This window comes from Trifolium pratense, linkage group LG3 (genome assembly GCF_020283565.1).
Source record: "Trifolium pratense cultivar HEN17-A07 linkage group LG3, ARS_RC_1.1, whole genome shotgun sequence".
NCBI classification, from domain to species: domain Eukaryota; kingdom Viridiplantae; phylum Streptophyta; class Magnoliopsida; order Fabales; family Fabaceae; genus Trifolium; species Trifolium pratense.
In genome coordinates, this window is record NC_060061.1 from 29,691,092 (window position 1) to 29,718,727 (window position 27,636).

General features: G+C 33.2%; 2 protein-coding genes and 1 long non-coding RNA gene across 5 annotated transcripts; 2 read left to right on the forward strand and 1 right to left on the reverse strand.

Annotated features, from left to right (window-relative positions):
• The first annotated feature begins 946 nt into the window (after positions 1-946).
• Positions 947-1,649, forward strand: LOC123916143. Its single transcript, XR_006812065.1, has 2 exons — positions 947-1,384; positions 1,585-1,649. It is a non-coding gene; the product is annotated as an uncharacterized LOC123916143 (long non-coding RNA).
• Positions 1,650-5,354: 3,705 nt separating this feature from the next.
• LOC123917697 (plant cysteine oxidase 3) lies at positions 5,355-11,076 on the forward strand. The gene is made up of 5 exons (XM_045969490.1): positions 5,355-5,661; positions 6,928-7,079; positions 7,804-7,969; positions 10,415-10,615; positions 10,848-11,076. The coding sequence occupies exons 1-5, from the start codon at positions 5,433-5,435 to the stop codon at positions 10,967-10,969; spliced, it is 870 nt and encodes a 289-aa protein (XP_045825446.1). The 5' UTR covers positions 5,355-5,432; the 3' UTR covers positions 10,970-11,076.
• A 3,267-nt stretch (positions 11,077-14,343) lies between these two features.
• On the reverse strand, positions 14,344-27,423 carry LOC123914361 (protein DETOXIFICATION 16-like). 3 transcript variants are annotated; one of them, XM_045965483.1, is made up of 9 exons: positions 26,403-27,097; positions 24,706-25,256; positions 24,038-24,124; positions 23,886-23,942; positions 23,479-23,717; positions 22,991-23,109; positions 22,824-22,910; positions 22,665-22,727; positions 14,344-14,658 (listed from the first exon to the last, which is right to left on the reverse strand). In XM_045965483.1, exons 1-8 carry the CDS (start codon positions 26,646-26,648, stop codon positions 22,668-22,670), a joined length of 1,446 nt encoding a protein of 481 aa, XP_045821439.1. In that variant the 5' UTR covers positions 26,649-27,097; the 3' UTR covers positions 14,344-14,658; positions 22,665-22,667. The 3 variants fall into 3 exon arrangements, with proteins under 3 accessions (XP_045821439.1, XP_045821440.1, XP_045821438.1); XM_045965484.1 differs by lacking the exon at positions 14,344-14,658 and adding an exon at positions 22,332-22,413; XM_045965482.1 differs by lacking the exon at positions 14,344-14,658 and having other exon boundaries at positions 22,498-22,727; positions 26,403-27,423.
• Positions 27,424-27,636: the final 213 nt, after the last annotated feature.

The following is a 27,636-nucleotide window of genomic DNA, read 5'->3' on the forward strand; positions in this document are numbered from 1 at the left end:
ACCATCCCGCTCCTACGTATTCCCAGCTGCAATGGGAAATTCAAAGCTACACGCAGTTCTCGGGTAGAAAATAAGTGTTTGTTGGTTGATTTTAATTCACAAAAGGACTCTTTTACACAAACACTTTCTCTTTTTAAACACATAATATACTCTTAACTACACAAAATACTTTTTTAAATACATGAGACTCTTTTTTAAACACATGGAAAAAACCTCTTAAACACATAAGACTCCTTAAAACATTTCTTAAACACATGAAACACTCTAATACATTTTTTAAACACATAAGACTCAGTTAAACATTTTTCACAAAAAAGACTCAGTTTTGTGCGTTGCGTTCATTTTATGGTTTTTATTACTTTTTGAAAAGAAATAATTAAAAGAACGCCGGTTATCCACATTTCGAGGTAATCACCAAGAATACGAATAACCAGAGAACCGGAGAGCCACATGACAAACCGATCCTTTTTTCATTCTATTTTTTTATTTAAAAAAAAGACAACAATCATATTTCACACCAATAACTTAACAAAAGAGATAAACTATTCTAACATACTAAACCCTAAAAAACAATCTAACATATTTCCACCTTTTTATACTAAAAGAAATAAAAAAATACGAAAGATAAAACACTAAAAAAGGGATGAAAAAAAACACATTTTTTAGGTCAGGGGGTGCAAATAGCAGATCTGGGCTGCACAGGGGGTGCGGATAGCAGGAAAAAGGTTCTGGGCTTAAGGCCCAACACCCCAATCAGCAAATCAAACAAAAAAACAAAAAAACGGAAAAGAAAAAAAACAAAGGAGAAAACAACAGGGGGGGGAAGGTTCGAACCCGTCCCCTCTGCTTTCTAGGGCGCGCGCTCCAGCCAACTGGGCTGTGGGAGCTGTTGTGTTAAACATCTCACCAACTTAATACTTTAAACTAACTTAAAACAGGTTTTTTTTAAAACAAAAAAACTGCTATAAATAGCAAACTGAGACAGAAAACATTATTTTTCCTCAGTTTTTCTTTTCTTCTTCAACCCTTCCCTAGCTCTGCTAGGGTTTCGTCCCAGCCCATTGCCGGCGTGGCGGCCGTCAGGCCAGACGGCGGCGCCGCCGTGCCGGAACCCTAAAACCACCCAAAAAAAGAAAAATCTTAAACTAAACCCCCCCTTATTCTACCCCCTAGAACACGAATATAAACATGAAAAGTTCAGAAACCTCACCCACAAGTAGATCGGAGAAGGCAGTTTCCGAAGTCTTTCTCCTTCTTCTTCTTTCTGTTCCTGCGTTCTTGTTTTCGTCTAGTCTTGATGATTTGAAAAAAAGTTGGTGGTGGAAGAGGAAGAGGAAGTGCAACGCTGATGTTGCTGTGTTGCTATTTTCTTTTCTTTTTGCAGGTTTGAGGATGTGATTGAAAATTTTAGAGTTTTTGTGGTTGTTTTTGGTTTTGCGGCTGTGGTTCTCTTTCTGAATTTTTTCTCTGTGTTTTTTGCTGGTTCCTGTTGTGCTGTTATATATACCCAAAAATTAGGGTTTGTTGCTGATGGAAAGACAAAATTGAGAGTTAGAGAGATTGTGACATGAGGTGTTGATGCAGGTTGCAGGTTTTAACTTGTTCCTCTTGTTCTGTTGTGCTGGAGCAAAAGAAAGAGAAGAAAGGAAGATGCGTCCCTGACCTTGCTGCTTTGGACACTTTGACTTTTTTTTTATTTTTTTTTTTAATAAAACAAATGAATAAAAATAAAAAGGAAACAAATAAAAAAAAGGGAAAAAAAACACGTAAAAGAGAAAAGGAAGAGAAAGGCCCCTTTTTTTTTAAAAAAAAAAATAAAAAATAAAATAAAGATAAATAATAATAATAATATTAATAAATAATAAAAATAATAATAACATTAATAATAATAAAAAAAAGATAATAACATTAATAATAATAAAAAAAGAATAAATAATAAAATAAATAATAAAAAAAAGTACTTGAACAAACAAATGAGGTATTTTAAAATACCTCTCTGCCGAAATTTCGTCAGAACGTCGCGACTGATTAAAAAAAGACGACAGAAAAAAAAAAAAAAGACGAGAAACATCGTAGTCAAAATTTAGGGTACAACAGAATGCTAATTTGAATTACTCCACACAAAAGACCCGCAAATTCGTAAAAGAGGATGAATCATATGAACAAAGAAATGACACAGATTAATGCGAAGTATTTAGTTTTGAAAAAAAATTTGGATGTAATCATCACAAAAATACCAAAACCACTAAAAGAAAGAGATTAAAACAAAAATTAAGAAGAAGAAGAATGATGGTCACCCATTTGCAAAAAGGAAATATTACAAAACAATGGTAACAAATAATCACATAATTTGGAAATGGAGAGAAGCATAAAGTTGCATAAATGAAGGTAATATATATATATATAGGGGGTAAGGGATATGCACATTTAAGGAAAAAAAACTTGAAAAGAGCATATGAAAAGATAATGCATATAAATGGTGAATATATTATTAGGCATATAATTTCTTCAAAGTAAATGTTGCATATGAAAAGGAAAATGAAACGGATACATATTGATTGGTGGACATTGGAAGAGGAGCAAGAATTAAATTAACTACTAAATTGAGTTTTAGAGAGAAATAGGAAGTGATGTGGCATGATAGAGTGATTTAATTGGATGTATTGGATGACATGGCTAAATGAAAACATTTGATTGGTTTAAGTGAATTAGGGTTTAGATAAACATTAGGATAACTATTTAGGAATTATATATATAGAAAACCCACATTAATTAATGAGTTGGCAATTAAAAATAAATAAAAAATAAATTAATTTCCACGTGTCATGCCACGTCAAGATTCTTCCATGTCATATGCCCACTTGTTGAGCCAGGGGGGTAACGCAAAGAATCTTGACATTGCAGGGGGGTAATCTCAAAAAAATATTTTGCAGGGGGGTAACGCAAAACTCTGTTATTTTGCAGGGGGTATAACACTATTTACCCTTGGCATTTTTATACTGTTGTTATTGTTGATTTCACTTTCAATGATACAATCAATGTTGATAACAACTGTGAAAATTAAAAACCCAGTTTCACTTTTAGATTTTTAGATAATGGTGAACTGACGGAGTTTAATAAATTATTAATGACGAATAAATTAATTCAGGTGTCGCATTTTAATTGGTGAACAATATCAACAGTACCTATGGAACTGTTTCTAAGTTTTGTCCTATATTTAATTAATTTAATATGAGAATATGGTGGGAGAAAAATGGAACCGTTTCTAAGTTTTGTCCTATATTTAATTAATTTAATATCAGAATATGGTGGGAGAAAATTTGAAAAACTCCCGAAAAAATATTGAGACTAAAACAATAAGAATTCTTAGCATCTCGAGGGGATTGGTCTCTGCAAGGTTGTGCGGATGATACTTTTAGTTTAAAAAAAATAAAATTAAATACAAAGTTAAAAAATAAATGACATTTTTTTAGAAGTTTTTTTTGGAAGATATTTTGTTGTTGATATAAGGACAAATTAATTTTTTGAGAAATAAATTACCTTTTATTTTACCGGAACAAAAAATTCACTTGTCATCAATATATTGGTCATTCTTTTGAAATAGATTGACCAATACATTATGCAGAATTTATATTTAGTCTCACAGAACTTGTGTTTTACTAATATAATTGAAAAACTCCCGAAAAAATGTTGAGACTAAAATAATAAGAATTCTTAGTCATCTCGAGGGGATTAGTCTCTGCAGGGTTGTGCGGATGATACTTTTAGTTTAAAAAAAAAGAATTAAATACAAAGTTAAAAAATAAATGACATTTTTTTAGAAGTTTTGTTTTGGAAGATATTTTGTTGTTGATATAAGGACAAATTATTTTTTTGAGAAATAAATTACCTTTTATTTTACCGGAACAAAAAATTCACTTGTCATCAATACATTGGTCATTCTTTTGAAATAGATTGACCAATACATTATGCAGAATTTATATTTAGTCTCACGGAACTTGTGTTTTACTAATATATTATGTTGTCTATTTTTTTTAATAATTTACAGGTTATATTCATATTAATATGGGAACATAATTTTTTTGGTTATATCTACGGGCCTTATATTTTTACTCATATATTAATAAAGTTGTATATATTTTTATTAATTTTATGAGTTATACTCATATATTAATACGATTACATCATCTTTTGTGTGAATTCTGAGGGACCTATATTTTTCTTCTCATTAATAAGGTTTTCCGTTCTTTAATAATTTATGTAGCACGTATATTTATACTCATATATTAATACCAGAACCTTTTTTGTTTTTAATCTCTACAAGATTTATATTTTTAATCATAATTTAATAAAAAAAATTAATTTTTTATAATTTTACGGGTTATAATAGATCATATATTAATACAGGGACCTAATTATTTTGTTGATTTTTACGAGACCTATGTTTTTTATTAATATATTAATAAGGTTGTCAATTCTTTCATAATTTCTACATGACATATATTTATACTCATATATTAACATAAGAATATAATCTTTTGTCTGATTTCTACAGGGCTATATGCTTTTACTCTTATTAATAAAGTTTCCAATTTTTTACTATTTTTTGTGAGATCTATATTTATACTCATATGTTAATACAATGACCTAATGTTTTGTGTAATGTTTGTGGGACCTATGTTTTTTACTCATATTAATAAGGTTGCATGTTCTTTTATAATATATGCGGAACTTATATTTATACTCTTATATTAACATGGAAAGTTATTTTTTATGTTGTCTATTTTTTTTTACAATTTTACGGGTTATACTCATATTTAATATTTAATACGGTGACCTAATTATTTTGATGATTTTTGTGAGACCTATATTTTCACTAACATATTAATAAGGTTGCCTATTTTCTAATAATTTTTACGGGACTATATTTATACTCATATATTGAATACACAGACATAAGTTTTTGGTTATTTTTACAAGAAGATGTTTTTACTAATATATTAATAAGGTAGCCAATTTTTTCATGATTTCTCCATTATCTATATTTATATATTTTTTTTGAACAAAATTCATATTATACTAATACGGATATCTGAGGTTTTTTTGTGATGGTTTTACCATCGTTCTTTTTCTATTTTTTTTACCAAAAATTATATCCTTTCTTATTTATTTTTTTATCTTTTGAATTACTTTCCAGTAAATTATTATTTCATGTTAGCAAGTGAGGAGCGGCAACGCCGCGACTCCCATGCGGACGCACGGGTGTCCAGCTAGTTTAAGTGTTTAACTCAATCAATTTGACCTAAATTTTGTTTATTTCAAAATCTTTTGAGGGATAAGAAAGAAAAACTATATATGTGCTGATAAACGGGTAAGTTTGCAAAATTGTTATCGGTGGTGGATCAGCACCGACCCACAGTAAAGAAAAGGACATGGTTTTCGGTTCATTTCCAAAATTTCAACATTTATTATCTAATAAGACAAAGTTACTTGTACAGAACAAGGACATGGTTTTCGCTTCATTTGGGAGATACTTTAGTATGAGGAACCAAAACTCCAAGGTTCAAGATTTATATGACCACTGTAATAACGTTTTCTCTCCCTCTGGAATACCCCCTCCTCCTTCCTCTCAGGATTTGCACAAACTTTCTTCAATACTAGGTATGTTTCTTGTATTTTGCTCAATATTCAATTCAAGTTTGCAACTTTTTTGAGGACTGGATTGCTCAATTGGTTTGAGCTAATGGTTGAAAGAGTTAAGGTGTAAAAGGACTAGGATTCAAGTTCTAGTGAGGGAGAAAATACCGACTTTATCCGTTTAAAAAAAAAAAAATAGTTTGCAACTTTTTTAAAATCTAAAAAGTGTTCAATTAGAGAAGTTGGGGTTATGTTTATGGGTATTGTGTTTTACGGTTGCGGGAGTTTTTCTCTCCGTGGACTGGCCCAACACAAAAAATGACGGTGAGAGGTTTTGAACATGGGACCTTTGTTGTGGCAAGTGTGAGAAGACGCATAAACCTAACACCTTAAGGTTTTGAGTTATAGTGTGGTGTCCAACACACTTGTAGAGTTGTTCTTAAACCCAATATGGATGATCCCCCTTGGCCGCCCCCTCGTGATGACCCAACAACCTTGAGAGGAGCCAACCCATGTGGGTTTTGTGTTTTGATTCTTGGGATAGCTTTTATGATACTCCATCCGGTCTCATATATAAGCAACTATTCACTTTTTTGGTTCATTACATAATTGAAACCATATATATCAGGTATTCAATGAACCTAAAAAATGACTTGATGCTTATATATAAGACCGAAGGGAGTACAATGTAATAAAAGACTTGTTTGGTTTTAAACTAAGTGTGAGCACGTGCTTCAATAAGCTGCATAGTTGAACTTGTAATACGGAGTAGTTGTTAATTGTGATGAGTCTAGGTAATTTTATACTGTTTGAAAAAAAAGATGATTTTATACTTTATTGGGGATGCCATGATGAATTGTAGAACAACAAATTAGCTTTCGCTTTTGATTATTTAGGGTATTTAGTATGAGTTAGTTAACACTTTCTTAGGAATTAGTTACAACTCCCTTATGATTTTGTTAGTGGTTGTTAATGAGTAGTTAGGCAGTTAATCCTCCATAAGCTCATGTGTCCATTTTTCACAATTATTCAATAATCAAAGAATATGATATTAGTAGTTATCTAATTTAAGTTGTTTAGCAAAGTGAGCACTGGCATTGTTTTATTTGTGCAAAGTAATAAGCATTTATTCGGTTTTTAGTTATTTTATAAATAATCTATCACAACCATTCCCTATGAAATTACAGACCTCGTTTCATATATCCTTGAACTTTGAAATGCACAATAGGTTGCACTATTTTGAGTAACGAAATATTGATCTATTAGTTTTTATGATTCACGACTTAGCAGACACAATTAAACCTGCTGATGTTGGGCTTAAAGAGGAAGCTGCAGATGATGATCGAGGGCTTGGGTTTTTTGGTGTTAACCAACTGAATAGAGTAGCTCGATGGGCTAAGCCAATAACATGCGTGGGCATTCATGAATCAGAGAGTTTTTCGGTGAGTCTAGCAGTTAGTTAGCACTTTTGCATCCACATCAATAAGATAATTAATTACTCATATGAGCAAAGTGTTGCGTGTAAAAGTTCACGGCTTATAAATTGTAAGAACATGATATGTTTCCAGTCTTGGGATTTTTTTCATGGCTAAATATGAATCACAGTATAATTTGCTAGTCTTTATAATCGGAATTCAGTCCAATCTTGGTTCAGTTTGTATATTGAATAATTGACCTGAAAGAGTTAAGACGCCATTAATTTTAGCCCTTTACAAGCAATATTATTATGAGAGAAATACTTATATGGGCACAACCCCAAATAAGTATTTCTTAGGCACACTCACATCAAGCTAAAAAATTCAATAGAAACTGATTAAAGTAATACTAATTGATGTGACTATTTTATTTTATTTTTTAATTTTTTTGATTTTTGTGTGTGTGCCTAAATCTTGTGCCCAAATATTTATGCCTAGGTAAGACTATCTCTTATTATGAACATCTGGGCTTGTTTTGGTCCTCAGCTTAGTAATGTATAGTCATACTTTAAGCATCTAATAATTTGTTCAAGTTACCTTCTCTTCATCAGCAATATGATAGTCAAATATAGCCAAACTGTTCATTGCAATCTTGTTATTCGGTATGTTTTTACATCAACTATAGTGAGTTTCATGACATTTAAAACTGTTTGAAATGAGATTTACAGATAATGTATGTCAATTGGTGCAGATTGGTATATTTTGTTTTCCAACTTCTTCAACTATTCCACTCCACGACCATCCTGGAATGACTGTATTTAGCAAACTTCTCTATGGCTCTTTACATGTAAAAGCTTATGACTGGGTCGAACCTCCATGCATTGTAGAAAGCAAGGGACCAGGAGGACATGCTCCAGGTATGACTTGTATATCGTATTTACTTGTAAGTTAACTTTTTTTCGTATTTTGTTTGCATTTTATCTTCTCGAAAGTTGATATTGTTCTTGTTATCAAATTGTGATATTTAACCCAATTACTTACTGTTGGTGGTATTCTAGAGGTGGTATATGACACTAACACACTCAATGATAAGGATAGTATATGATAAACTAAATTACTGCATAATTTAGAGTAAGAAAGTATTTTTGGGGCTGAATATTCTTGTATTTCTCTTATATCAGTTGCAACTCATACACATGTATATATATAGCATGAGTAGTGATGGTTATAACTATAAAAAATTCTGCACTCATGATTCTAAAAGCTGTCCAATGCTTAGCAAGTTCTCATCTAACTCTGGTACATAATAGAGAGTGTCATGAATGATTTTGCTTCCTTGCTTTGATGTAACTCCAATGTTGCCTATGCCTTTTACTTCAACATGTTCTCCATTGCCCAATTTAACTTTTAAGCCAAATGAAGAATCAATGTTGATAAAAGCTTCTTTCTTTCCGGTCATATGATTGCTACAACCGCTATCCAAATACCACACATTTTTATCTTCTTGAAATGCTTTTTGACAAGCAGAGAACAACTTACCTTCATCATTTTCTCCTGCAAATGAAGCATGTTGTTGATTGCCAAAACGACAATCTTCTTGAATGTGCCCGAATCTCTTGCAATTGTGACATTGTCGTTTGCCCTTGTTCCAGCAATCCTTCTCTTCATGAGTGTTACTCTTACAAATTTTGCACCGTTTATTTGATGCTCCTTCAAGCCATCTTCCACCATTTGCGCCTCTTTCCTCTTCCTCGTGAGTTTCTTCCTCTACCTCTGCCTCTTCCAAATCTGCCACCTCTAGAAGACTCGCCTCTATTTTGTGTTGGGGGCTTATTTTCACCACCATTGCTAGGCTGAATGTTGAGTTTAGATTTGTTAGAAATAATATAAAACCATTGATTTGATTCTATCCTAACAGCTTAAGCTTTTGGGATAATCGGTTATCTGACATGGTATCAGAGCCTTTCCCCGATCCGTTGGGCCACCTGTTATCAGGTTTCCGTTATCGGGCCACCCACCGTTTATATCCACGCACCAAGCCCAATAGTGCTGGGCGTGATGGGGTGTGTTAAGAAGTCCCACATCGATTGAGAGATGGCCTACTAAGTGTTTATAAATTAGAGGCAATCCTCACCTTACAAGCTGGTTTTGTAAGGATGAGTTAGGCCCAATACCCAATTCTAAGATGATATCAGAGTCTCTCCCCGATCCGTTGGGCCACCTGTTATCAGGTTTCTGTTATCGGGCCACCCACCGTTTATATCCACACACCAAACCCAATAGTGCTGGGCGTGAGGGGTGTGTTAAGAAGTCCCACATCGGTTGTGAGATGGCTTTGACAAGTGTTTATAAGCAAGTAGCAATCTTCACCTTACAAGCCGGTTCAACCACCATAGGATCAAATTTTTCTGTCAAACTGATCAGAATTTTATCAACAATTCTGCGATCATCTATTGTATCTCCATGTGACTTCGTTTGATTCACCAATTCAGAGAGTCTATTAAAGTATTCATTCAAACTCTCATTCTCCTTCATTCTTTCATTTTCATAGCCTCTCTTAAGAGATTGAAGTTTCACAGTTCTCACCTTTAAGTCTCCTTCAAACTCTTGTAGAATATTCCATGCTTCCTTTGATGTTTTTGCTCTCATAATCGTTGGGAAAATGGATAGAGAGACTCCTCTTTGAATCAGCCCACTAACAACAATGACAATTTACTCATGTAACTCTTCACTTAGACTGGATAATTTCCACTATCTTAACATATTTCACTAACATGAAATCAGCACATTAATATACATTTTCCATTTTGTAACATTTAATCTCTCTATTATTAATTTTGTTTTGTTTATCAATGAGCTGAGATGCATACTGTTTTATAAGCCTTTGTCTAGTGTCATTTTGTTTCAGTTACCCTCTGTCTATTAATTTAAAAAATAGAAAGAAAAGAAAACGCCTAATAGCAATTGTTGCAAACTTACAATGCCTTGTTTTGATACTAAGATGATGATTCTTAAATTTTGGGTTGAGCTGAACTCGACCCAACTAGCTTGTAAATTAAGGGATGTCTCCTACTTTTAAAACATCCAATTTGGGACTCTCAACACACTCTTTGCACGCCCAAGACTGGACATGTGGAATGTGACCTAAGTGGGCCCGATAACAGGTGATCCAACATGTATAGCTCTGATACCATCTTAAAATTTGGGTTGAGTTTAATTCAATCCTATAAAACCGGATTGTAAAATGAGGGATGTCTCCTAGTTATAAACACATTTTCATGTCAGGCTTATTCACCCTACCCTTTTGCATCCATTATTTTGAATCAACTTGATAATTGAATTTATATTTTGGTTTGTTACAGTAAGACTAGCAAAGTTGGCAGTTGATAGGGTTTTAAATGCACCGTGCGAGACATCAGTTTTATATCCAAAACATGGTGGAAATCTTCACTGTTTCACAGCAATAACACCTTGTGCTGTGCTGGACGTTCTTGCACCTCCTTACAATGTATATGAAGGAAGGAAGTGTACTTATTATCACGATTATCCTTTTTCAACATTCTGTAAGTAACTTCTTAGAAATGTTGCTAGCTTTCTCTAATTAACTACTCCCTCTGGTAACAATAATTCCATTTTCAGCATGTTCATTGAATAACTAATGTATTTGGTCCATATTATGAATCAGATACATCAGTTATTCAATGAACTTAAAAAAAGAATCTTTGCTTATATATGAGACCGGAGGGAGTATTAATTACATTTTTTCTCGAATACCCTTTTTGATTGGCTCTGCAGCCGCAGGAAATGGACCTATATGTGTTGGTGAAGAGGATGAATATGCTTGGCTTGCAGAGACAGAACCAAGTGATCTTTATATGAATAGTGGTGTATATGCTGGTCCATCTATTAAGCTTTAGATCTGCCTCTTGGATTTCAAAGCAATTGCATGTTTCCTGTTGTAAAGTGTGGATGATATTATTAATGTTGGAGTATGTTTAATTACAAAGCTGCATCTGTTCCTTTATTTGTTTCCTACATATATATTTAAAATTAGGAAACAAAGTGAAACTAAAGTGACAATTTTGTTAGTAGATAAAAATAAAAGTATAAAAAACTTGTCATCCAAACTGAATATGCAATGCAAGTACTTATGCATGTTTCAAACACTAGAATAAATATCGATGAACGTAAATATAAGATATACCAGAGAGAGAACAATAATTATCAAATAACGTTCATTCTCCCTCCTCCAATTGAAACCAAACAACAATAAAGCACCTCCATAAGAGTAAGTGGGTATCACAAAAAGTGGCGGAACTGAAAAAAATATTTGGGTGGGCCACTCAAAAATTATATTGCATAAAAAAAATAAGTTATAACTCTTGCACAAAATTGATGATAAAAAATTATACTATGTTTTATTATATTAAATGTATATTAAAAGGAGAATGATTGGTCAATCGTTAGTTGATTCAATGGTAATTGATGTTAAATTTGGTAGGGAGGACCACGGTTCGATCCCCCGCAACTGCGATCAGGAGGGGGCTAGAACCACTTGATGCCAGAACTGACCCCCGAATCAGATTAAACTGGTGGTAAAAGAAAAAGGAGAATGATTGGTCTTAATTGAAATTAGTTAAAATTTCTTTTAAATAAAAAAATGGAAACTCAAAAAAAAAAAATTTATAAAAAAGTTGTGTTTAAATTAATAGGTAAATGATCACACAAAAAGAGCTTTGAATTTATTTTTACATTAAGTATTTAAATTAATAGGTAAATGAGTATTCCTCGAGAGGAAATTTTTTCCTATCATTTAAAAAATTACAATAACTAACTATTAATTTAAAAATTATCTAGAAAATAAAATTTCATTTTTTTTTTAAAATTTATAATGTAGTAATTTAAAAGTATATATAGATATGAAAAGAAATATTTTTTTAAAGGTAACTAGTTTAAAGACCCGTGCATGCATTTGCACAGGTCATTGACTTTTATTCAATATTTAAGTTTGTTATTATATTATGATAGAAAATTTATTTAGAATAAAATATTTAAAAATTTGTTATATAATATTGTTAAAATATAAGTGAAACTATTATGCTAATTTTTGTAAAACTTATTAAATGAATAAATTTGATTATAATTATCAATGATAAATTATCCAATTTTTTATGTATCCGTCACAAATAATAGTCCCGTGTATATTTTTTAATAAAAAATTAAAAATTTGATTAGGAATATTTAGAATAATTTAGTAAATTTGATAGTAATTAACTTTATTGTATTATCAATATAGTATTATATATTATTAATGGTTAATAGTATATTATTTTTTTTTTTTTTTATGAAAAATATTGTTTATGTTTCTATTTCTATATTCCTAATTTTATGCATATTCATCTTATTTTTTCTATAATTTTTTTTGAATCATTTCTATAATATTTTATTGAAAATTTTATTCTCTTTTTATTTTAATAGATCATTGAGTCGATCGTATTATATTAATCTGTTTTGTTGCTATTTTTATTAGTATAGATTATTCTGTTTTGTTTTGTTTCAATATTTTTTTTTTTGAAGAGGCGTTTTGTTTCAATCTATAATCTATTTTTTTTCTATTTTTAAGCAAATCATTTTTTTTGTTTTATCTTATATTCTTTTCATATATTTTTTTAACTTTTTTTTAGTGAAATTACAATGAAGGATATAAAATTTGCAACATGATTAAAAGTAATGACGATACATTAGTAACTTTGGAAGTAATCGATTTTAATATATTAGTAGTAGATTTAAAAGCATATAGATATGAAACGCAATCTTTTTTAAGGAGATATATATTTGCAGTTATAGAAAAGAAAAAAAAAGAAGAAGAAGATGAATTTGAAATGTTGAAATTCATTTTGTTAGATGAAAATAACTTAGTCGATCTACCCTTTATTGGTCGTAAGTTTACTTGGTTCAAAGGGGATGGTCTCTCGATGAGCCGCCTTGATAGCTTTCTTCTCTCGGAGGAGTGGTGTTTGACTTGGCCCAATTGCAAGCAGGTGGCCAAATTGAGGGGGTTGTCCGATCATTGTCCTCTGGTTCTCTCTGCGAATGAGGAGGATTGGGGACCCCGTCCTTCTAGGATGCTTAAGTGTTGGAAAGATGTTCCTGGTTACAATGTGTTTGTGAGAGAGAAGTGGAATTCGTTCCAGGTTGATGGCTGGGGATGGTATGTGTTAAGGAAAAGTTTAAGTTGATAAAAGGGGCTCTGAAAGAGTGGCACAAGACTCATGTTCAAAACTTGTCTAGTCGTATTGATTCTTTGAAAGATCGGGTGTCGGTTTTAGATCAAAAGGGGGAAGAGGAGGATCTGTCAGGAGATGAGATAGCAGAGCTTCACGGGGAGACTGCGGATATTTACTCGCTCTCTAGGCTGCATGCCAATATTAGTTGGCAACAGTCTCGTTCGCTATCGCTCAAGGAGGGAGATGCTAACTCTAAGTATTTCCATTCGGTCTTGGCAGGTCGTCGTAGAAGGAATGCTATTTCTGTGATTCAGTGGGTGTGGATACTCTAGAGGGAGTGTCTCCTATTCGGCAGGCTGTGTTTACACATTTTGCGGATCACTTCAGGAAATTCAATGTGGAGAGGTGATCACTGTCGTTTCGTGATCAAAATAATTTCAAAAGAATAGTAGTACAAGGGTAGTTAACCTTGGTCGTTTCGCAAGGACTCACAATCAGTTTAACAATGTTAGAATCGAATTAAAAGCTGTAAAATTGGGGGTTTTCGATTTGTGAACACAATAAAAGAGATGACGAATTTAATCAATATAAAAGTAATCAATCCATTGGTTTTAGGAAATCTTGTTTATCATCTATCCTAGGTTCTCATAAGATTGTTCGTTTAGTTTATGCTTGGCTGATTATAGAACTAATTTAACAAGCGAAAATCAATTCTATAAAGAATCGTTGATTAAGCACCAACGTGTTCAATTGACTATGGGGAAGATCAAGCGTCACCGATAACAAAGATAAAATCATAACAATAATTCATTCATCCCTTTTTACAAGCGAAAAAGCATATATCAATTTTCTATTCAAATTAATTTATACAAGCGATGAATGAATTCGAATAGTCTCGATAGTATGAATATGAAACAGAATAATTAAGCATCAATTGTATCAAACTCATACATAAAGAAGGAGAAACAAAAATTGATATATGATAAGCATAAACATATGAATTGATAATAAAACCGAACCTCAAGAATCAAGAACAAAATTCCATACACCAATGGATCGAAAATAATTGTTTAGTTCTCCATGAGGCAGTGGCTGCTAGGGTTTGTTTTATTTTCGTGAATGATGAATAATCCCTGACTCTGTCAGAATTTCGTTTTTATACATCGAGGAAAATGGGCCACAAAACAATTAGGCCGAAAAATAAAAGTTATGCTGGAAATAATTAAATCTTGGCAAGTCTGAGACATTGACGAGTAAATATGACTCCTTTGCGCTCTGAATTGGCTTTGGACTTCAACGCAAAAGTTGTAGCGCTTTGTCTTATCTTTCCAATGCAACTGACCGCGCCTTAATCCGATATTCCTAGCTCAAGTTATAGTCTGCGCAATGAGAATGTATCAAATTACTGTTTATTACGAAAATAAATAGCAAAACTTAAATAATAGCAAAATTAGACTCTAAACACAAAACATGATAAAAACACTAAAATAGCGAGAGAAGTCGTAAAATTTCCATAGCACAGAGTGATTAAAAAGTGCACTAAAATGCACTGATCAAGAGGCCCGGGGTGGATAATCTTCTGTTTAAAAGGTTGAACCATCATTAGAGTAGTAGTCTTACCAAGCCATTCACAGAGCTAGAGGTGAAATCCTTTATGTGGGACTGTGATAGTTATAAAAGCCCAGGTCCTGACGGGATAAATTTTGGTTTCATTAAGAATTTTTGGGCTGAACTTCATGGTGATGTAATGCGTTTTGTCCTGATTTTCATAGGAATGGTAAACTGACAAAGGGTATCAACTCTACTTTCATCGCTCTGATTCCAAAGGTCGACAGTCCTCAACGGCTGAATGACTTTCGGCCAATTTTGCTGGTTGGAAGCTTGTACAAAATTTTGGCAAAGGTTTTGGCGAATAGGTTGCGTCTCGTTATTGGTAGTGTGATTTCAGAGTCTCAAACGACGTTTGTAAAGGATAGGCAAATTTTGGATGGTATTCTCATTGCCAATGAGGTAGTAGATGATGTTCGTAAGGCTAAAAAAGAACTTATGCTTTTTAAGGTGAATTTTGAGAAAGCTTATGATTCAATGGATTAGGGGTATCTGGATGTGGTTATGGAGAAGATGACGTTTCCAACTCTTTGGAGGAAGTGGATTAGGGAGTGTGTAGGCACAACTACTGCATCAATGTTGGAACAAAATTGATTTAAAAATTGTTGCCCCTAAATCTATTAGGTTTTGATGATAACAAAGTATTAAATGTACAATTGGAGATACTAAAAATTTATTTTAAGTGTGCAGAACTTAGATACAGGCAATCTCTGAAGACAACTCGGAAGTTATCTCTCAGAGTCTCTCAAGAATCTCAGAGGATAAGAATCTTCAAAAGTTACATGTATCAGAAGATGAAGTCCTCAGAACTTGATAACTCATAAGTTAATCAAACTCTGATGTTATCTTGGATTATGTGAAGATTCGTAGTTGAAGGTCAACTCTCTTACCAATGAAGAAAAGGACCTCTCAACCTTGATCAGAACAGCTACTTACATTTTGTTTGTCCATAAGGGAGAACATGACTTGTCTGACTTCTTAGCTGAATAAGGAAAGTCTTCTCTGCACATGGTCAAAGTTACTGAAACTCTTACTTAGTTTTAGTAACATCCAAACTGCATTAAGACAGATGCATGAAGACAAAAGGTTATCTCCATCAACGGTTATCTTGCAACGACTCTTTCTCAGTAATATATATACTAGAAGAAGTGAATTGCAACATATAACAATACGCACGAACAATTCCTCATTTGCTAATACAAGCTCTCAACCTCTGAACCGAGAATTTCACTCTTATAGTCTAAATACTCTGAAGTCTTTTTGTACTCATTGTATTTTATCTTAAAGGTTGTCTTAATAGCATTTGTATTACAATCATTGAACTTTATTTACTTTTGTAAGTTTGAGAAGTCTCTTGCTGTGTGCTTGAGAATTGTGGTGAAGTCTCTTGCTGTGTGCTTGAGCAATTGTAATCTTGTGTGATTATAGTGAAATCCCTTGGAAATGCAAGGGGACTGGACTACTCTCGTTTTGTGAGAGAAACCAATATAAATCTGTTGTGTGCTTTTCTCTCTCTGATCTTGGTTATTGTTATTGCTTTTATCCGCTGCGAGCTTAGTTAAGTTAAGAACTTTGAAAAAGTTTTAACTTACTTAAAACACAATTCAACCCCCCTTCTTGTGTTTTCACACCTTCAATCTGTTCTTGTTAATGGCAGCCCAACTGATGAATTCTCTCTTGAACGAGGTCTTAGACAAGGAGATCTGTTATCTCCTTTCTTTTGGCTGCTGAGGGTTTGAATGTTCTGATGGAGGCTATGGTAACACATAACTTATTTACGGGGTATAGGATTGGGGAGAGTGATCCGATTTCGGTGTCGCACCTTCAGTTTGCTGATGATACCCTTCTGTTAGGGGAGAAAAGTTGGGCTAATGTTCGGGCTTTGTGGGCTGCTTTGGTGCTGTTTAAGACTATGTCTGGCTTAAAGGTTAATTTCAATAAAAGTATGCTGGTGGGGGTTAATATCTCTGACTCTTGGTTAGGCGAGGCCGCGTCTGCTCTATGTTGTAAAGTGGGAAATATTCCTTTCCTTCTTATAAAGAATAGATTCGTTATATTCCCTGACTCTTCGGGGTGATTCGAGGCGTCTGATTTTCTGGGAACCGGTGTTGGCTCGTATAAAGAATAGATTATCTGGATGGAAGAGTCGTTTTCTTTCTTTTGGTGGTCGTCTGGTTTTACTTAAGTCTGTCTTGACCTCTTTACCTGTCTATGCTCTATTATTCTTCAAAGCTCCCTCAGGTATCATTTCCTATATTGAATCTCTTTTAATTAAAATATTTTTTTTATTTAGGGGGGGGGGGGGGGTGAGGATTTTAGGAAAATCGCTTGGGTAAATTGGAAAACTATTTGTTTGTGTAAGGAGTATGAAGGTCTGGGGGTTAGGCAGTTGAGGGAGTTTAATTTGAGACTTTTAGGTAAATGGTGTTGGAGGATGTTAGTGGATAGAGAGGGGTTGTGGTTTAGAGTGTTGGCGGCTCGGTATGGGGTAGAGGGAGAGAGATTACGAGTTGGAGGGAGGCGTGGATCATTGTGGTGAGTCAGGAGGTAGGTGGTTCGGTGACCATGTTGTTAGGAGGGTGGGAGACGGGTCCGATACTCTTTTTTGGACAGATTCTTGGATGGATGGGACTCCTCTGTGTGAGCAGTTTGGGCGCTTGTTTGCTTTGGTAGAGACCAAATCGCATACGGTGGCTGAGATGTTCTCTCTAGGGTGGGGGATGGATAGGGCAGCTTGGGTGTGAAGGAGGCAACTGAAGGCCTGGAGGAGGATTTGTTGGGGGAGTGTCAGTCGTTACTCTCTATCATTTCTTTACAGGTACAAACTTCACATATGTGGCAGTGGCAGCCAGACCCTGATACAGGCTACACTGTCCGGGGCGCTTATCAGCTTCTGACTACTATGGATTCGATTATTGTAGACGAAGCGGAGCATCTCATTTGGCATCCTCAGGTTCACTTGAAGGTCTCCATCTTTGTGTGGCGTTTATTGCGTGACAGGTTACCCACAAAGTCAAACCTAGTCACTCAAGGCATTTTATCTTTTGCAGCTCATCACAGTGTTTCTGGATGTGGGGTGACCGAGTCAGCCTACCACTTATTCATCTATTGCAGTACTTTTGGTTCTATTTGGGCTTTAGTTCGCACTTGGATTGGCATTTCATCGACGGGTTCCACTTCTATCCGGGATCATTTTGTTCAGTTTACTTTATCAGCTGGTGGATCTAGAGCACGTCGGTCTTTTTTGCAACTCATTTGGCTTGTTAGTGTATGGGTTGTGTGGACGAAAAGAAATCATAGATTGTTCAGAGGTTCAACTAGTACTCCTCATCAGATGTTGAACAAGATCAAGCTCTTTTCATATAGGTGGTTGAAGACGATGAGTGTTACTTTAGTCTCAAACTACCATAGTTGGTGGTCTAGTCCTTTGCTATGTTTGGGCCTTGTATGATTGTTTTGTATTTCTTTATGTGACTATTTGTAAACTTTGGTAGTCTATCTTAGCACATCTTGTGTTGAGAATACTATTTTTGTTAATATATATATATATATATATATATATATATATATATATATATATATATATATATATATATATATATATATATATATATATATATATATATATATATATATATATATATATATATATATATATGGGGGCTGCTAACTTAGACCCAGTTGGGTCTAAGTTAGCAAGGTGCACCTTTTCAGTTGGACCAAAATACCCATTCTTTTTAATTAATTAACCAAATTACCATCAATGGACGCAGATCCAGTGTGGCGCGCGTACCGCAGGACCATGGTTACAGGCCGTTGATTTCCATCAGACAGCCAAGATCTGATCTCATCAAGACTGTCTGATCAATCAGACAGCCCAGATCATCTGAATCCATCAGATTCCAGCGCGTGCACCACACTGGATTACACCCTGGAGATAGAAGAATCTACTTTTTAAAAGCAGGACACGTGTCGCTGTCTGATTGGCTGTGCGTGATTTTTTTCCATTTAATACTTTGAACTCAATTATTTCGTTGTAAATTAATTTTTTAATTTTTTTTTTATACCAAAATTCAAATTTTTTTTTTCTCTACAAATAGAGACTTGGTTCGTTTGATTTGGACACAGAAAAAAAAACCCAATTTTTCACTACCTTAATCTCATTTTTCACTACCTTACATCAACTCACTGAAACCATTCTACCAGGAAAATGGTTTCAGAGTACAAATCTCTGAAACCATTCTACCAGCTAAATGGTTTCAGAAGCAAATAACTAAGAATCAACTTACTGAAACCATTCTACCAGCAAAATGGTTTCAGAAGCAAACACAATTAATAAATTACTCACTGAAACCATTCTACCAGTAAAATAGTTTCAGAGTACAACTATGTGCAACCATTCTACAAGCTAAATGGTTTCAGAAGCAAATAACTAATAATCAACTTACTGAAACCATTCTACCAGCAAAATGGTTTCAGATTACAACTCTCTGAAACCATTGTACCAGATAAATGGTTTCAGAAGCAAACACAATTAATAAATTACTCATTGAAACCATTCTACCAGTAAAATGGTTTCAGAATAGAACTATGTGCAACAATTCTACCAGTAAAATGGTTTCAGAAGCAAACATTAGTTTTTAATTACCGTTTTATCTCATTTAATTAACTAAAAATAGTTTCAGCTCTCCAAAAATTTCATAAAATATACCAAAAGTTCCAGAATATTATCTACTATTTTCCTGGTATAATGGTTTCAGTGAGTTGGTTGAGTGGTGCGTGTTAAATTACAACACACAAGTAACGTATTTAGTAGACAAAAAATGAGATTAAGGTAGTGAAAAATTGCATTTTTTTTTCGGTGTCCAAATCAAACGAACCAAGTCTCTATTTGTAGAAAAAAAAAATTATGAATTTTGGTATAAAAAAAAATAATAAAAAATTAATTTACAACGAAATAATTGAGTTCAAAGTATTAAATGAACAAAAATCACGTCCAGCCAACCATTGTGTGACACGTGTCCTACTTTTAAAAAGCAAATTTTTCTCTCTCCAGGGTGTAATCTAGTGTGGCGCACGCGCTGGAATCTGATGGATCAGGATGATCTGGGCTGTCTGATTGATCAGACAGTCTTGATGAGATCAGATCTTGGCTGTCTGATGGAAATCAACGGTCTGTAACCATGGTCCTTCGGTACGCGCGCGACACTGGATCCATGTCTATTAATGGGTATTTTGGTTAATTAATTGAAAAGAATGGGTATTTTGGTCCAATTGAAAAAGTGCACCTTGCTAACTTAGACCTAAGGGTCTAAGTTAGAAAACCCCTATATATATATATATATATATATATATATATATATATATATATATATATATATATATATATATATATATATATATATATATATATATATATATATATCATTTTGGCTTGTTCAAAAAAAGAAATTCATTTTGTTAGATAACAAAACAGGAAAAAAAATTCAAAATTGCAAGTTGCAGGGGTTAAAACTTGAAAGTACTAAAACAATATTTTCTTCTTCCTTCTTCAATTTTCTTTCCTCTCTCCAACCTAAAATTCTATAAAATTTTCTATCCAACAAAAATATGATTTTAGTGATACACCATTTATTTTGATATAATCAAAAGATCATATTAATTTACTAATCACCATGGCCTTCTTTAAAATTTGACATGATTTTTAAATCAAACAAATTTTTATATTGCAAAATTCGAGTTTCATTAAATTCCACATAAAAGATGCATGACTGCAAAATATGTAATATAAACCAACATTTTTAAAACCAGACCAAACCGACTGATTCAACCTGTTGAACTAGTAGGATTAAATATGAAAAAAAACTAATGTAGAGTAATAAGTTTAAATTATTGAAAAAGTTGATAAATTATAATCTAGTACAAAATACAAAATTTAATATAACAATAGTAATGAAAAAATATTATTTATATTTATTCAAATAAGTTTAATAGACTTTTTTTTTGTGGCTTGTACTCTAACTTCTTTATATTTTTTTTGCAATATTCTCTATTTTGAAAAAAAAATAAAAAAAATCGAATTTCAGCTAAAATTGAGTAGACTTGACCGTAGTCTCATGTTAGCCGACTTGACCTATCCCCGCCGCTAGCTTCAAAGAAGTGATCAACTAAGTTTTGTTTTGAACTAATAAAGGGAAAACAAACTCACCATTACATTGAAACTAGTGGTAGTGGCCAACTTTCGATCAAGATGTTCTATTAAACGTTTTATGTAATTTAATTGGTTTGACTTAAGAGGTAAAAGACTTAAAGTGTACTCACTCACTCCTAAAATGAGTGAGTCATTTTGACTATATATACTATTCACATATCTTACTTTTACTCTATTTTTCTACTAACAAAATAAAAACAAATATTAGCATATAAGATGTTGTTTGATTCATCTCGATGAATATTTTCAAAATATCATATTCTTATAATTTTTACTATTATACAATTAAAAATATTAATCGTCAAAGTTATGTATTGGCATGTGTGACATAGTCAACTGGCTCACTCATTATGGGACGGAGGAGTAAAATGATAAAGAATCAAACCCCTGATGAAGAAGAAAAATATTAACTAACTATGATAGTTTAAAAAAAATAAAAAAATTAAAGGCTCTACTACCTATTATTACACCTTCAATTCCTCAACAACTTTTGTTCTTTCTGTTTTTAATATTAAATCTTGTCATGATTTTTGAATTAAAGGAGATTGGAGATATGAACTTTGGTGTTTTGTCCTGTGTCCATTATTTATCTTTGTGAAACAAAATACAAAGAGGAAAAGACAAAATGTTTCGATTTGTCTCTTAAAAATGGTTAAAGACACGGGTATGATGGATGTTTTTGTTAGAGTCAAAACTTTGTGCTTGGCCTCCTAACTTATTGTCAAATAAGGCTCCCAACCTATGGTCAAAGAAGGTGAAGCTTTTGCTTTACTCCAAGCAATTAAATGGGTAGGTGAAGTGAGATTGAACGGTGTTATTTTTAATTTGGATGCTAAGAGCATTGTCGATAGTTTCAACAGACAACATATTATCTATCTTATTTTGGGTTTATTATTTTTTTTTTACTAAACTTATGTTCAAACTCGTTGGTTTAGTTCTCTAGAAGGGAAGTTAATATGGTAGCCCATAAGTTAGCTAGGGCGGCTATATATACGACTAGTCCTCGTGTGTTTGATTTGATGCCAAATTGTATTCCTAAATGATATAAGTTAATTAAGTTTGTTATTGTAAAAAGAAATGATATATTGATTTTAATTTAAAATAATATATAGTATTCAACATTGGGTTCTATTAAAAAAAAAAAAAACCTTTTATTATAAACATAAGACATTGGTATTCGTTCATAGTCATAAAATGATTGATTGAACCATGGAAAAACAGTACAAATTGAGAGGTATACTTGGTTGGCCACAAGCCTAAATCTAATTGATTATAATCGTTGAGCCATATCCCTGCTCAAATTTTTATATATTTCCTGTAAGAGTTAGTGTCAAAACTAAAATTAAGTCAAGAAAAAACAATTTTTTAATAATATAAGATACAATATAATAACAACATGTAGTAATTATTTATTGGAAAATACTATGAATTTGAGAGTTTTAAAGATAGGTGATATCTTAGGTGGGGATCATTCAAAACTATTCTCCAATACTAAAAGGTTTTTCTATTGTTGCTTGTTTGATAGGCTATGTGTAAATTTCTTTACAAGAAAAAAAAAAAAAATACTCTTCATGAGACTAAGTTCTCTGTTGTTATTGAATTATAAACTCTATCAGTAGCCTTCTTTGCCTGAATAAAAGGAATGAGAAAAAATAAAGTCATGTCAGCACCCAACACATGACTTAATTAAAGAAAGAAATCATTAAGAAAAATAAAGAATTTCACCTCTTTCTCCCAATCAGTGCGAATTGTAACGATCGTTAGACAAAAAACTTGAACAATGAGTGCACATATGATCCCCAACCACAGCCCCTACATTATGTATTAGAAGGTTAAACCAAATTATATGATCGCGGTTTTCGCCAAAGTAGAATGGTCCATTTTTTAATTACCTTCCCACCAATATGCAATACAAAAGCTAGGACAACGGCTGCTGGAATCCCAACTAAATAGTATGATCCCAGATTGATATACGCGCCGATTTTTTGCCAACCAACTCCTCTAGCGGTGCCTGAATCATAGTAGAAGGGTATCATTTCATTAATTTGTACCATTAGAACTGCATCTCGGTTAAAAAGTAAAAGATACGAAAGCAACACAGACAGAGAACACACGAAGTTTGATCACAGAGTTTAGCCCAGAGTTCCTACCTCTACAGTCTAGTTCACAAGATTATTCCTAAATCACATCTTTCTATTAATCAAGCTCAAGACTCGTTTTTCTCGAGCGACCTATTCACTTTTCAGTAATTATGAGCTATACTATACCCAACTTCTAGCATCCAAAACTAGTAGCATATTTTGTATGATATGTCTCTCATTGTTTATGACTTAGCCCTTATGAAGACAATAAATAAAAAGTTATTAGGAATAAGAGAAACCTGAAAGAACACATTGCATTCCATCCAGGAAGTTGGATACTGCAAGAATTGGCAACATACTTGCTACATATTTGACAACTTCTTCTTCATTGCTATAAGCATAGCCCCATATATTGCGAATTAGTATCATCGCTGCTCCAACTACGATGCTTTCAATAATGGCAATCACTACAACGACGTACACTGCCAAACGTGCGGCCCGTGGATGACCAGCCCCAAGTTCATTCGAAACACGAATGCTGCAAGAATCATTCAATCACTAATGAAACTATACACACAAACTAAAGCAACATCAATTTTTTAACCTCAAAACAAGAATGAGAACAAATATCTCGAGAGATTCGGCTTAAGTAAAATATTTAGGCTGCACTGAATTTAAAATTGCACAAGAACTGAGAAATACCAACCTTATAGCTCCACTAAGTCCAAATGGGATCATCCAAACAGCTGCTGATGTATTCAAACTGACAAAACCAAGTCACCAACAAAAGGTTACTGAAAATTATAATCCAAGTAATGTCAAAATAATATCGAAGATGATTTTGAATACGAAACCAACCAGATAGAAAGTACTGATGTTTCCAACTTTGGATTTGGAAGAAGACCGGAAAGGAGAACCATTAACTCAAATGACCACATTTCCAAACTGCTCGCCATGATGACGATAATAAAAAGATGGAAACAACATTAGAATCTCTAAAAAGAAATGAAAATGAAATAATGTTTAGAAAACTAACAGAACATTACATAAAGTTCCATTCTTATATGTTATGTTCTTACAATTATTTTCAAATTTAGGGATATTTTAGAAGATTGTAGAATTAGGGCCGTTCATGAGATTTTGAGTACTATGTGAGAAGTATAAATTTGGTGCCCAATTATTTATATAAGTAACACGCATGCACGCATAGAAACACGCACGCTCGCAAGCACAAACACATACTAATTTAAAATTTTGAATGTCTGAAAAAATGGACCTTGTGTGGGCGCACCTCCTATGCACTCTCAGGGCTACCATAATTTGACATATTTTTTATTGTAAGAATTTTCATGTTTAGTTCCTTAGGAGGGAAGCAAATGTGGCCGCTCACACTTTAGTCAGACTAGCCACGTCTATACATAAGCCTGAATTCTATAATATTCCTACATGTATTGAATGTTTGTATTATCGATGAAATGAACCGAGTATTTTTCTTGTCAAAATAGTATAAGATCGAAGGTGATTACCAAACCATTACAGCTGAAGGAATGGCAAGCTTCAAGAAAATTGGTATATTGTTCAGTGCAAGTGCTTCCTTAGAAAAGCCATTCCATGTTTTTTTACATGAAGGAGAAAACTTGACATAGAGTGCTAATATGGTAACATTAACCCAATAGGATATAGAATTTGCTATGGCAGCCCCTCTGCTCCCTAATCCAGACTTGTATACCATAATCCAACATAGAGGAAGATGAAGTAATGTTGTAACCGCAGAGCTAAACATCATTGGAAATACAATATTTTGAGTTTGTAAGAATCTGTTGAGGCATTGTAGAAGACCATAAGCAAAAAGACATGGAACCATTAACATAGCGTAGTTCCCTGCCTCTCTAGATATTTCCAGATCTTGGCCAAGGAATGTGAGGATGGATCTTGTGTTTGCCCAAATAATCGCTAGGGGAATCGCGACGATCATGAGAATGAACATGGCTCTTTGCATGTGCACGCCGAGCATGCGGTACTGCTTTGCGCCGTATGATTGTCCACATAATGTGTCCAAGGCACTTGCCATTCCTACCTATTACACCAAAAAAAATAATTTGAATTTATCTTTGAGCAAAGTGATAAAGGCTGAATCTTAGTGGATCATGATAACATTAAGCAAGGATCTTGTAATTCCAAAGATACTAATCAACTCTAACTAGATATAATCATGTAATAATAAGTCAGGATTATGTAATTACAAAGACTCATACATTTTTTATAGACACAGACACATACGTCTGTTAGGGTTTTGGATCAGAAAATTTTCATTAATGTGAACCTCAGAAAATTTTCAATACTTCTGTAGTAATTGTGCTATTAAAATCATGACAACTTTGTATTGTAAAGATCCTAATTTTAATTTATTTTTGAAAGGTAAGAAAAAACTTTTGAAGGGGAGTCAGTTTATTCTATTTGAGTATTGAAAACATGGTTTTAAAATGTACCGTAGTTTGCAAAACTTGTCCAAAAAATGGAGTTTGCAATCGTTTTGTTAGCATTATGACTGCTACTGCAGCTGCACCAATCATGTTTATGACTGATTTTCCGCGAGACAGAAATCACAACATAACTATAATCGCCAAGGGCGGTGAGAGTGACAAGACTTGAAAAAACAGGTCATCTCTCAACTGATATGGGACTCTTAACACACTCATCCCGCCATGATAGCGAAAATCTGATAGCAAGTGGCCCAACAGATTGTGGAGGAGGCTTTATACCATCTTAGAATTGAGAGTTGAACTTAATTCAACCCTACAAAACCGACTTGTAAGTTGAAAATTGCCCTCGGTTATTATACATATCTTCGGGCCATCTTTCAACTGATGTGAGACTCTTAACACATACTCCTTACAAAAATCATTCCAAGACACTATATGTGAACAAACTCTTTCTATCAACCTTTTACACTTAGACTCAACCTCTGGTACCGCACTTCACACAAACTCGCATTAATACATATAGTTTTTTTTTTTTCCTTTGAACTACTATATATTATTATAATTATAATAATTAACAATAAGGTAGACGAGCAACAAGCCGCGCCGCATTAATACATTAGTTATTCTGAAATACTAAATTAACGATAGTTACTAATACTGCAAAAAATGATTTGTCACACAAACTCACATTAATAATAGTTAACTAAATGATGAGCAGAACAAGTTTGAGAAAAACTAACCAATAAACTGAAACCAGTGACAGAAGCAAAAGAAGTAGCCATAGAAGCACCAGAGAGAGACAACTCACCAAGATGACCAACAAACATAACTGATATAAGATTGATACCAAAATTTAAAAGAGTAACTGAAATCAATGGTCCTGATAGCCATAACTGTTTCTTAACTTCTTCAACTAATTCTCTTCTTTCTTCTTGTTTGTTGTTCTGTTTTGTTTCTTCAACAATCAATGGAGAATTAAGAGACATGTTTTGATTTTGATTTTTTTCTCTCTCTGTTTCACTTCTTCTATTATATTAGATTAGATTCACACAGAATGAGACAGAATTTGAATCTTGTGTGGCTATTAAAACCTGTGTCTGAAATGAAACTTTACACCTTTGTTTGATTTTTAATAAAAAATTATGGAGGAATAAAGAAACATATAAAAACTTGACCCAAAAAAATTGTTTGTATCAGGAGTCGAATTCAATTTTTCTTTCTCTTGCAAAATAATTTCGCATTTTCCTTCCAAAATTAAGTTAAAGTAAACTAGATCAAAAATTGTCTCTATGAGAAATCGAATTCAATTTTTCCAAACGATTCGTCATAGAGTGACCCAGTAACAACTTGAACATAATTTTTTAGTAGTTGTTGTTATAATGAAGGGAGTGTACTTTAAATCCCAACCCCTGCATATTTAATGCGATGATGACATAAATTTTATTTAGTATTGATATGATACCAATTGAGTTACAAATGTATGTTCAACTGTGATTGGATCCTCTCTTTCACTCTCATCTCCATCTCTCTCAATCCTCTCTATTTGTCTCTTAATTTCAATCTCTCTTCAATAAAAAATTTTAAAATAATAGTGAGAGAGAGTGAGATTAAGAGAGAGATAGAGAGGATTGAGAGAGATGGAGAGGAGAGTGAAGGAGAGGATCCAAATCCATGTTCAACTAAAAAGAGATACAAAGAACCTAAGATAGAATCCACATCCTCTTCTCTCAGCCGCCCCCTTTTTCTTTTCTCTCAGCTGCCGCAGCATCTTAGTGCCTTTTTATTGGTTTATCAATTAGAGAGTGATGGTTTAGGACTTTAGGATCAATTTTGATCCGGAATCACCCTTCTTAATTGTTTTTTATTTAAATAAGTAATATTCACGTATTTGTTAGGTTTTATTTGAGTAGGTTTTATTCGAGTTTTCTCTTGTATGATTTTTTTTTTTCATTTGGTGTTGTTTTAGTACGGTGT

What these genes read in the sequence shown, in the direction of transcription:
- LOC123917697 (XM_045969490.1), top strand. Translation starts at nt 5,433, where the DNA reads ATGGTTTTCGGTTCATTTCCAAAATTTCAACATTTATTATCTAATAAG. An exon ending in CAAACTTTCTTCAATACTAG is followed by an intron (nt 5,662 to 6,927) that starts GTATGTTTCTTG and finishes ACGACTTAGCAG; the next exon opens with ACACAATTAAACCTGCTGAT. An exon ending in ACCAGGAGGACATGCTCCAG is followed by an intron (nt 7,970 to 10,414) that starts GTATGACTTGTA and finishes GGTTTGTTACAG; the next exon opens with TAAGACTAGCAAAGTTGGCA.
- LOC123914361 (XM_045965483.1), bottom strand. Translation starts at nt 26,648, where the DNA reads ATGTCTCTTAATTCTCCATTGATTGTTGAAGAAACAAAACAGAACAAC. An exon ending in CCTTCAGCTGTAATGGTTTG is followed by an intron (nt 24,125 to 24,705) that starts GTAATCACCTTC and finishes CATGGCGAGCAG; the next exon opens with TTTGGAAATGTGGTCATTTG. An exon ending in AATGCAATGTGTTCTTTCAG is followed by an intron (nt 23,110 to 23,478) that starts GTTTCTCTTATT and finishes ACTATGATTCAG; the next exon opens with GCACCGCTAGAGGAGTTGGT.